The sequence below is a fragment of the Lynx rufus genome, unplaced genomic scaffold, assembly GCF_022079265.1.
Source record: "Lynx rufus isolate CCGP_SWC_20201006 ecotype Redwood Valley unplaced genomic scaffold, mLynRuf1.p SCAF_13, whole genome shotgun sequence".
Lineage (NCBI taxonomy): Eukaryota > Metazoa > Chordata > Mammalia > Carnivora > Felidae > Lynx > Lynx rufus.
Genome location: NW_025814827.1, coordinates 18,243,191 through 18,254,469, shown reverse-complemented (window position 1 = coordinate 18,254,469; position 11,279 = coordinate 18,243,191). Strand labels below are relative to the sequence as shown.

The 11,279-nt window shown below is 42.4% G+C and overlaps 1 protein-coding gene across 1 annotated transcript; it reads left to right on the top strand.

Annotated features, from left to right (window-relative positions):
* Window positions 1-428: 428 nt before the first annotated feature.
* On the top strand, window positions 429-9,961 carry POLR2M (RNA polymerase II subunit M). The gene is made up of 4 exons (XM_047075060.1): window positions 429-662; window positions 2,369-3,004; window positions 5,416-5,620; window positions 7,814-9,961. Exons 1-4 carry the CDS (start codon window positions 550-552, stop codon window positions 7,958-7,960), a joined length of 1,101 nt encoding a protein of 366 aa, XP_046931016.1. The 5' UTR covers window positions 429-549; the 3' UTR covers window positions 7,961-9,961.
* Window positions 9,962-11,279: the final 1,318 nt, after the last annotated feature.

Genomic DNA, 11,279 nt, shown 5'->3' with positions numbered 1-11,279 from the left:
CTGTCTGGCGCGTTCCCCCAACTTCATCAGTGGCTAACCAACTCATCACTCAGTTTTCTATGTACATTCCACTTCTTCGAAACACCTGCCCTAGCGCCCATACCGATCTATTATATTGTTTTATTATTACCGGATTAATCTCTGCCTCCCTCCACCCCTCGGTAGACTCCATAACAGCAGGGATCGTGGATACCTGTCGGGCTTACAGTTGCACTAGCAAACACTTTCTGAATAAACCCGAAGAGCTGATGAACCGAGAAAACACACAAGTCGCAAACGCGGGCCCAGACGAGGGTTGACGCCACCACCGCCCCCCCCCCGTAACTTCCGCCCTTTCCCGCTCCTCCCAGCGCCCCCTTCTCCTTGCCTGTGTTTGTTTCCGGTGTTTCAATAAAGCTCGATTCGGCTCGAAGAAGACCTGTTCTTCCGGGAAAATGGCGACTCCCGCTCGTGCCCCGGAGTCCCCGCCGGTCGCGGATCCGGCGCTAGCCGCGGGGGCTGCTGAGGAATCCGAGTGCCCGCCGCCTCGCCAGCCTCAGCCCCCGCAGAATGTCCTCGCTGGCCCGCGGCTTCGAGCCCCAAGCTCCCGAGGACTTGGGGCGGCGGAGTTTGGCGGAGCTGCAGGAGATGTTGAAGCGCCAGGAGAGACTTTTGCGCAACGAGTAAGCTTGGGTCCCGCCGAGTCACTGCCAGCCTCCTTTGGTTCGGTCTTGGGACGCGTTCCCTCGCCTTCTCTCACATCGGGTTCCCTACCCTGGAAGGTGACCTTGCCACAGTCAGACCTTTCCGGTCCCGCTGGCGAGCGGACGGCCTCCAGCCGCAAAGCCGGCTGCGTCCTGGTCTGGCACGTAACGCCTGCGGAGATTGCTTTATGCTGAAAGGCTGCTTACCGTTTCAGCTGTTCCTTAGCTTCGCGTTGATTTTAATTGTTTGACTACTTCCCTGAAGGGAGGGTCTGTGTCCTAAATCCTTTGGTAATCCCGCTCCACTGCGGCCCGCATCGTGCCCAAAACATCTTGTCAATTTCATCTTTCGATCCTATTTTTACAGGAACCGTAGGAAAGGGTAAGAGTGATAGGATATAAAGTGCAGATATATTAGGCAGAAAAAGTTTGTCTCATTCAGTTGGCCGACTTGACGGTAGCAGGGGAACGATAAAATGAAAGCGATTTTTTAGGAAGCTTATTTTAGCAGCTTGGTGCAGGATGGTTTTGAGGAAATAAGAGAAGACAGTTGGTTATTTCCAGCGAAGTTCCCAGCAAGAGGGCTGTATTTTTAAGGTAGTTATGGGATTGGGAAAACTACATCAGGCATGGAATAATTTGAATATGTAGGTGACAGAGAGTGCTGAAGTTTCCAGACTGTATAGAGAACCACTGATAAGAACAGAAAACCTGGGGAGGGGAATAGCTCTGTGGTTGATTTTATTTAGAGGGTACTGAGTTGAGGGGAGAATTTTATCTACTTAAAAGCTGGAGAAGTCATGAGGATTAGGAGCGAGAAGGCGGGGAATACATAGGAATTGCAACTGGAGAAGAATATTAATGTTGAAATTGTGGGAAGGACTGTAGTGTGAGACATAGAATAGGGAACGTGAGGTATACTCTTCCCTCCATCTATTATATGGATAAAGAAAAGAATCTGAAAAGGAGCTTCTGTCACTTAGCAAAAGGGTCAAATGACCATTTGGAGGCTTTCTAGTAGAGACAAACGCTTGGACTTTTTGAGAATGGGATTTTGATCTAGAGCCGATAATTAACTTTTTTGGTCTCTGGGACCCGTTTAGACTGTTAAGACTCACTGAGCCTCCCAAGGAGCTCTTGTTTTATGTGTATCTACTGATATTTACTGGTGTATTAGGAATTACAGGTGAGAGATCTTTAAAACACCAGAATACACAATGATTAGCCATCAGAGCAATGATACCATCACATATCATGTGACCTCTGGAAAACTCCACTGTACCCATATGAAAAAATGAGCATGGATATGGCAAATAATGGTTTAGTATTATTATCAAAGTCATTTTGACCTTGCAGACCCATCCACCTTCCCTCCCCAGTAAGATCTTGGAGATCACACTTTAAAAACTGCTGATTTTTGGAGTGTCTTACGGAGTATTATCATATGCTTAAAATACTTCTGCTGAAATTTAGACAGATGAGGCATATTCCTTATTCTTCCTACATCCCTTATTTTTTAGGGTATTTAGATCACGACTCTTATTTCATTCCTCTTTTGAGACCGTTGGAAATCAGATTTTTTACTTAAGAATAGATTTTTCTCCCTTTGAGGATAATGCTTTGTCTTTCTATCTCAAGTTTAAAAACATGGCTGTAACATATACATTTTTTTTTCCATTTAACAGAAAATTCATTTGCAAATTGCCCGACAGAGGTAAAAAGATCTTAGACTCTTTTGCCAAACTGAAAGCTGCCATTGCAGAACGTGAAGAAGTTAGAGGAAAAACTGAACTGTTTCATCCTGTTAGTTTAGACTGTAAGCTAAGGCAAAAAGCAATTGCAGTTGTTGATGTGGACACAGATAAGGCCCAGAATTCTGACCAGATACTTGATACTTCGTCTCCAGTTTGTGGCTGTTCCTCTCTAAGTAACTTCAAGTCGTCTGAAACAACCTCACAACCACATCCTACTCACAAAGGCGATGAAGAGGCTCCCGAGGTTGAGGACACAGTGAGCAAGTGCCCGGTTCCCAGTAGCAGAGCGAGTGTGCCTTCCTCTTCTGAAGCTGGTGAGCGTCTCCCTCAGCGTCGTGTTTCAAGTCAGGCAGAAGATCATTCCAGCAGCTCGGACAACCTGTTTATTGATAGGTTACAAAGGATCACAATTGCGGACCCAGGTGAACAGCATTCAGAACAGGACAGGAGTGCTGAGAACTTGGCAGGGCTTTGTCGTGGGGCACAGAAGAAGCCTCATTACATGGAAGTGCTAGAAATTCGAGCCAAGAACCCAGTGCCCCCACCACATAAATTTAAAACTAATGTGTAAGTATCATCAGAAACAGGCCTGTCACGGGAACATACTCTTTGTTAAACTCAAAAAACTGGGAGAATGCTTTTAGTTTGCTGGACTTTGTGTGGGATCTGCTTATAGTTAGGTAAGAGCATATTGTGGAAACAGCCTCGCTGGGGTGGAGGATTCATGTTGGAAAATCCTTTAGGTTTTTAGCCAGAATTGAAAAGGTTTCAGATAGCAGGTGGAGTATTGAATTTCAGGGTGTTTAGCCAATATTTGATATTAAGCCCAGAGTTAGAGAATTTATTATGACTTTATTTTTCACAACAGTTTTTTGGTATGCAGCTCCCCCCTTAGATTAGACGGTAAGTTAAGGGAAAAGCAGCTTTAGAAGCTTACAGACATCTCGGTGAAAAATATCTGCGTGCTCATGATATGTAAGCAGCTGGTGCTGGGGTGACACACAAGTAAAGCTCCTGCTCCTCGAAGAGCTCAGGATCTAGATGAAAACCCAAGCCTTACACATTTCAAAGAACATTGAACTATATAATAACTTCAAGGGGAAAGGAGCCGAGAAGGGTTAAAGAAACTGAAAAACAGATTCAGGCAGGACTGGCAAACTAACCTTGCCATAGTTTTGTTTCTGAGTCTCCAGAAAAAGAAAAGCTCCTTGAAGAGAAAAGAATGTTATTCACTCGTATGCAGATGTAACATTCAAATCAGGGAGTGGTTACTGGTACTGTGCCTGCCGGTATTTACCAGGATGTAACATCAGATACAAAGTGGAATCACTGCTGTCTTTCTTGAAAAAACTGAAAACCTCTAGTTAGAAGTACCTAAAACTTTTATTAAAGAATTACTATAAAGAGACTAAAGTTTAACCCTGCCATTTTTTTTTTTAACTTGAAAACATTTTTTCTTCTATATAGAAAACCAGGATTATATTACATTAAAATTTAGTTAAGAATAAAGAGTAATCTTTGTGCCCTCTGTCGGTAATCTTTCATCTTGTGTGCAGTGAAGTAGGTTTCTTCACTTCTGGGAAGACAGAAAACCAGAAGCATCATCTAGTTGGTCAGAGAATACAGTGATCCTGGTTCTGGGTTATGGTCATATAGCTGTAGGTGGGAGTGGGGAGAGCCAGAGGGCCTCCTGTACAGTTAAAGCAGATCAGGAAAGGCTGGCCTGGTCAGCTGTGGATTGAGGGATTCCATGTATGAACAGCCTTTGGCTCCTTTTCTGCTCTTCTGGCTCCAGAATACCACCTGGATGCTGGCAGCTACCCCTCCTATCCCTCTACCTTAGGTCTTCCGGAACTTGAGATCCGCATGGCCCATTATATTTGAAACCATGTGGGTGTTCTATGGCACCTCAGCTTTATCATGTGCAGGATAGAACACTTCTTCCTGCACTGACTTTCTCCTATATTCCCTAAGTTCATGGTGCCACCACTTTGGTTTTTTTCCCCCAAGGTGTGTTCCTTTTTCTTCATATTTGCTAGCCAGAAAGACCCGCCTGATGCATTTTGTTGACCTTCATCTCTAGTCATTCTTATTTTCATCCTTTCCTATCAAAAGGGAAGGCTCTCATCCTTCTCTTGGGCTATAACTGACCTGTTCTGGATTCTAGTCTTATGTCTTCCAGCCCATCCACGCCACCGCTGCCAAAATGAAGTTAGTAAAATGCAGATCTGAATCCGGTACATGGAACAGAACTCTTTGCTGAAGACTGGGCCCAGCCGACTCCCCAGCCTTATCTTACCGCTGTTCCTGCATGCCCTAGCCCCTGAACTTCCCTTATGTCTCACCATATTGCCCCTCATTCCCACAGTGAGCATTAATTATTCCGTGACTCCTCAGAATTCACTGTTTTAAAGCTTTTCTGACACCTTCCTGTCTCCCGTTAGAACTGGTGGTTCAGTGGTGCCTGGGTGGCCCAGTTGGTTAAGCATCCGACTCTTGGTTTTGGCTCAGGTCATGGTCTCATGGCTTTTGAATATGAGCCCCGCCGTTGGTCTCTGTGCTGACAATGTGGCACCTGCTTGGGATCCTCTCTATCCCTCGCCCGCTCATGCCGTCTCTCTCTCAAAATAAATAAACTTAAACAAAACAAAACTGGTGGTTCAGCTCAAGTGTAAGTTTTGAAGAGAGAAGGAAAATACAAAGAGCTTGTCAGTCTACCTATTATCTGTTAAAAACAGTGGGTTGTCATATATCACAATCCAAAGAAGGGCCGATTTAAATACTCCTGCTTTTGAAGTAAATATGTTTAAAAATGGGAAGGATTTGTATCTACAAATAGAAATATTGGTAAACTCCTATTATCTTTGCAGAAGAATGAATTGCTAGGTTAAAGGCCGCTTCTGTGTGTGAATGTTGTAAACACGTGTCTATAAAAAGGAAACAGTCTGATGACAGAACATAAATTTTCCCTCCTTCAGATTACCTTCACAACAAAATGATTCATCTAGTCATTGGCAGAGAACAGGGTCTCCCATTTCCTTGGAAGAAAGGCGGCTCAGGGATAAGAAGCATCTTGATGACATCACAGCAGCTCGGCTCCTGCCACTTCACCATATGCCCACACAGCTGCTCTCCCTGGAAGAATCTGTGGCACTTCAGAAACAGCAGAAACAGAATTATGAGGTATTAAGAGTTTTACGTGTTTCTTGAGTGTGTGTTGGATGCTGCTAATCAGAGTTCACTCCAGCAAGTTCAGAGAGGACAGAACTTAATAGAAGGGGGTAGGTGCTTGAGAAATGGCTGGCTAATGCCGTTGGCTCTCAGGTGTATGCCTCCAGTTTTCAGAGTCTCGGAAGTCTGCAGGGCCCAGCTGGAGATGATCCCAGCTACCTGCAGCAGCAGCAGAGTGGGGAGGAAATGTGGGGAGACTCAGGCAGAATTCCCCATCTCTTAAAGCCTATGCTGTTAGGCTAGCAGAAGTCTTCTCTGTCTTGTATCTCGTAAACCCCATGTGGGAGATTCTCAGTGTAGAATCTAGTCTCAGTGGTAGAATCAGGGAAATGTTTTCAGGTTTCCATCTCCTGCCAAACAGGGAAGAGCATAACCCTGGGGGACTACTGTGGTGTTACCAACAGACGTTTGGACACTAAGCATAAAAGCATGATCTGCAGGGGCACCTGGGTGGTTCAGTCAGTTAAGCGTCCAGCTTGGGCTCAGGTCATGATCTCACCGTTTGTGGGGTTGAGCCCCCTGTGGGGCTCTGTGCTGACAACTCAGAGCCTCAAGCCTGCTTCTGATTCTGTGTCTCCCTCTCTCCCCCTTCCCCACTCACACACACTCTGTCCTCTCAAACATTTAAAAGAGAGAAAGCATAATCAGCAGGCCCTTGTGAAGACAGAAGAGTCTTTAGTCGCCTGCTTTAGTGACTTAATTTTGTATAGCACTTTCCTCAAAGATCTGGGAGTTCTGCAGAGAACTTTAAACATATATATGAACAGTTTATGTACAGACTGATGGAATGGGAGAAAACAAGTGTGAGGGCAGTAGGGAGAAAATAAAGAGTCCAATACACTTAGATAGGAGTAATTTGAACCTCCAGGAGAACAGCAGCTTAAGTTCCTAGTATTGTTAGCTAAATTCTAATCAGGTGCCATACCCCCAGTTAGTACAAAACTAGGCTGTTATTCAGTCTTGGCTTTTCACAGAAGTTCCATTGGCATGGGTTGTTGGCATTTTCAAGGCACTCCATTTTAAAAGCCATTTTTCTTCCTCATGTATTAAAGTCTTATTGCCTAGCTATGACTGCAGCAATGGGGAATTGTTTTTTAAATTGTTTATGTGATGTTCAGTGCCTGTCCTAAGATATTTTTAAATTGAATTCAACTCCTCCGTTTGACACTGGGTTCCTCGTCAGAGTAGCAGTAGCTTGCACCCAGAATCTTCGTGGCCTCAGGGAATGACCTGAAGAAGTTCCCAGGCATAGGGTCAGAAGTGTGAGAAAAGTGAAGAGCCAGATGAGAAATGGGCATTGTCACCTGCCATCAGTCAGTCAGCGGTAATGTCCACGGGTGTACATGAGCACACTGCCAGTGTCCAAAACGTGCTTGGACTTTCAGTTGCTTAGCTGTTTTCTTGGGAATATTTGGAGAGGGATAGTCAGCTTTTCAGTATTGGTTGCTTGATTTTCATTGTGACATTGGAATGCTAACTCTCAATGACTTCATCTGGGAAAGAAGATTCTTTTTTGGAGGATCAGCACAACAGCGTTAGTGATTTTTTGACATTTGATAGTTCAGACTTCTGTGAGTTTGTGTATACACGTGCATGTGTCCACATATATAAATATCTATCCATATTTGTCTTTTAAAAATTTGTTTTAATGGTTATTTTTTTTTTGAGAGAACACAAGGGAGCGGGGGAGGGGCAGCGAGAGGGAGACAGGATCAGAACAGGCGCTGTGCTGTGAGTGCAGAGCCTTAGGAGGGCTCAAACCCACAAACCGTGAGATCATGACCTGAGCTGAAATCCAAGAGTTGGCCACCTAACCGACTGAGCCACCCAGGCACCCCCATGTTTGTAACTCTTGCAGCACTAAGCAGGTTACTCAGTTTCCCAAGTAGAGGGGGAGTATTTCCGTGCACTGTTGTCTATTATTGGAAATGCGACCGCAACTGTAGCAGGCTAGTAGCTCTCCCCAGCATTGCCCACTTGTATCTGTGCTGGGCACAACCTCAGACTTGTCACATTGCTACAGAGAGCACTGAGTGGGGCGGTGTGCCCCTTGATTTCCTTTTCTCTTTAGAGGACTTCTATTGCAAAAATTGCAGGGAAGAAGATGTGAATGTATAACTATTTGCTTCGATTTTTGTTTTCAAGGAGATGCAAGCCAAGCTCGCGGCACAGAAATTAGCTGAAAGGCTTAATATAAAGATGCAGAGCTATAATCCGGAAGGGGAGACTTCGAGGAAGTACCGAGAAGTAAGGGATGAAGATGATGATCAGTCCTCTGGTGAGGAGTTCTGAAGACGGGCATTGGGATAATGCCTGAATCTCTGCTGAGATGTCATGGTCACATCAGACTTTCTAACAAGTATCAAGATCAGTGTCAGGCATTGTTGAGGGAAGGAATTTTATAAAGTTACACAAAGGTAGCTATTAAAAGAGCCCAGTTTGTCTTTCAGGAGAGGACTTTGATGTGCTTAAGAAGTTCAATATTTGAATATTGTGTTTAACCATATTGTATTAAAGTTCTGCAGTATGCTGTGTGTCGGTCTGATATTTTAGTACATAGTAAGCACGGTTTTATTTTCCTCTAAGCCAAATGAAAGCGGGTAACTGCTCTTTTCCTTATTCTTACCTCTGTGGAATAGCATTTATTACATGTCTTTCAGTGAAATATTTGGTTGCCCCAGGCATCACCTAAAATGAATTAGGAAGATAAAGTTCCCTCCTTTTTTGAGTAAGGAAGGGAGCAGTCTAGAGAATTTTATGCATGTTTGCATGGGGTTGAGGTATTGGATGTGAAATACCTAGGAAGACACTCATAGAAAATTCTTAAATGTTTGTTTCCTTCTTCTGTCTTCCCTTTAGGAAGAATGTTCTCTTTCTTCTCATTAGGAATAAGGAGTACTTTTAGTTGATGCTGGAGGGTGGAGGATCTTTCTGAATGGTCAGATTTGCCTGGAGTAACACAAGATACAGGAAAAGTCTAGGGTGACTGTGTAGGGGAAGGTAATAGCTGTTCTTAGGCTTGCCCTAAGAGGTGACCAGTTCAGTTTGGTAAGAACACCATTTTTTTTTTTAAAGCGACAATTGAATTTTCAACACATAGCTTCCCTCTCCCCAGCCCTGCCCCAAAGAAGCATACGTAGACTACAGAAATCTCAATCCCATATGTATACATGTTTATGTAATTTTGAAGGATTATGTGGAGATTTCTTTGTTTACTCTGTTGGAGCCTTTAAACAGTGTTGAAAGGAAGAATAAAATAAGAGCATCTTCATAATGTTAATGGTGATGTTTTACTGGTGCTTAATTAAATTTAACTTGCTTTAAAAGAGACTTTCATATATGAACTTTTCATGAAGACACATTGAGGTGTGTGATAGGAAGGGCTCAGTTCTCTATCACGGACATACAGGCACCGCTACTGCTTTCCGTCCCCTTCCACCCCTCCACCCCCCCGGCAAATATAGAAATACCCTGAGGTAACAAATTCATTATTTCTGCTTTCAAAAACTAACAGTAAATGGATTTTGCAACATAAAATTATTCTTTAGAGAATAAAATAATACACTTCTGGAAAGCCAGGTAATACGGAAGGGCTCACGTGCATGTACACACAGTCCCCTGTATTCGTATCACCTAGAGAGAGCCTCTGTTAAGGTTTGGGTATATTTTGCTTTTACATACTTTTCAATGCATAGCTATATGTTTATATTTTCAATAATGCAATCATACTGTACGTTGTTTCATAGTCTGCTCTATGTATTGTGAACATTTTCCATGTTAGATATTTTGCATTTTAGATAGCTACAATTCAATTTTATGGGTGTACCATAACTTGCGACACCAACTTATTGTTTAAGAACTTGACTGTCAGTTACAATGTAAACTGTAAACAACAATGTGATCAACATCTTAAAAGATAATCACATTTGTACAAAAATGATTTATTTCCGGAAGATACCTTTCTAGAAGTGAAATTGTTAGCTGGAAGTGTAGGTACGTTTGAGAGTCTTGATGTACATCACTCACCATAAAGGTTGTGTCCCTTTATGTACCTGCTAGCAATATCAAACTCCCAGAACTGAAAATTGCTGTTGCAAGTGTTTGCAAATTGAATAATTACGGGAAAGGATTATTTTTAAAATTTGTATTTCTTTGATTACTTAATGAAGGGTGAGTGTTTTTTTCATGTTTGTTGACCATTTATATTCATTGTTTTGAGCATTGCTTATTCATAACTGTAATTCCTTTGAGAGAGTGCTGTTTTTATTGGTTTATAAATTCTTGATGAATTAAGATGTCCATCTTTTGTCATATGTTATTGTTTTAGGTGTTACTTTCTTTTTAATACAGTTTGTGGTGTTTCAGTGTAGAAGTTTTCTTTAGGAGTCTACCTTTGCAGTTACCCTTGGGAGTGCCTTCCCTACCCCAAGGATGGAATGTATTTGTCCTTATTTTCTAGTACTTTTTTAAAATTTCACTTTTACATTTATATTAATTCAAAAGGAAATTTTTAATCCATCTGAAGTTTATGTGGGGATATATGAAGTAAGATTTAATTTTAATTTTTGCAAATAGTTGACCAGTTGGTTCAGCATCATAAACCATCATTTCCCCATTGATTTGAAATGCTGTCATAAAATATGAAATTCCCATGTGTCTTTTGTGCTATGGGCCTGCTTACGGGCCTTCCAGTTTTTCCTGCACTATTTTAATAATTATGGATTTAATCAGCATTAATATTTGGTATACAATTTCTCCCTCATTCTTTTAAATTCTATAAACTATAACCTACAGAAAAGTACCTAAAACAGGCATGTGTTTAATGGGTAAAGCAAACAGTTACGTAATCACAAACCAGATGCAGGAAAGCTACTGCTAGGACTCTGGAATCTCCCCAAGTGTTCCCTATTGACACCCTATATATACCCCAGAGGTTTCTACTATCCTGACTTTATAGTAATACTTTCCCCCTATTTTAAAAAATGGTTTTTACCCATCGATGTATGCAATAATATGGTAATGTTGTTTTGCCTACTCTGGCCTGATACAGATGGAATCCTACTGTATGTGTGTTTGGTGTTTTTGACTCAACATTGTTTATAAAATTCATGCCGTGTATAGGTGTGGTTTATCCATGTCATTGCTGTGCGATGTGCCATTTCATCAACACCACTTCCATCGAGTGTGACGGGCACTTCTGTGATAGTTTCCGTTTTGGGCGAGGATGGGTGATGCTGCCACGAGTATCTTTGTGCACATAAACACGTTTCTGTTGGGTATTTATCTAGTTCACTTGCCGGGATATAAGGCGTGTGTTGTCTTTCACATTTAGTATTCCCACCATCCCCTGTCCAGCGCCTGTGAGAACTCCAGTTCACTAACGATCTGCCAAACGGGGATTTTAGTCAATGTGATGTTTTTATGGTAGGCCTTCATTTTGGTTTTACTTTGCATTTCCCTAATTGGGGATGGCATCTAGCATCTTCATGTTTCCTGGTCATTGGATTTCTTCATTTGGAAAAGTGATCATTCAAAACTGTTGTTCATCTCCTTCCTCATTGATCTGGAGGATGTATTCCTGATACTAATCATTATTTAGTTACATTTGTTG

Excerpts from the sequence above, each read along its gene's own strand:
- POLR2M (XM_047075060.1), top strand. The coding sequence starts at position 550 with ATGTCCTCGCTGGCCCGCGGCTTCGAGCCCCAAGCTCCCGAGGACTTG. Across the intron at positions 3,005-5,415 it reads CATAAATTTAAAACTAATGT|ATTACCTTCACAACAAAATG; the intron begins GTAAGTATCATC and ends TCCCTCCTTCAG. Across the intron at positions 5,621-7,813 it reads AGCAGAAACAGAATTATGAG|GAGATGCAAGCCAAGCTCGC; the intron begins GTATTAAGAGTT and ends TTTGTTTTCAAG.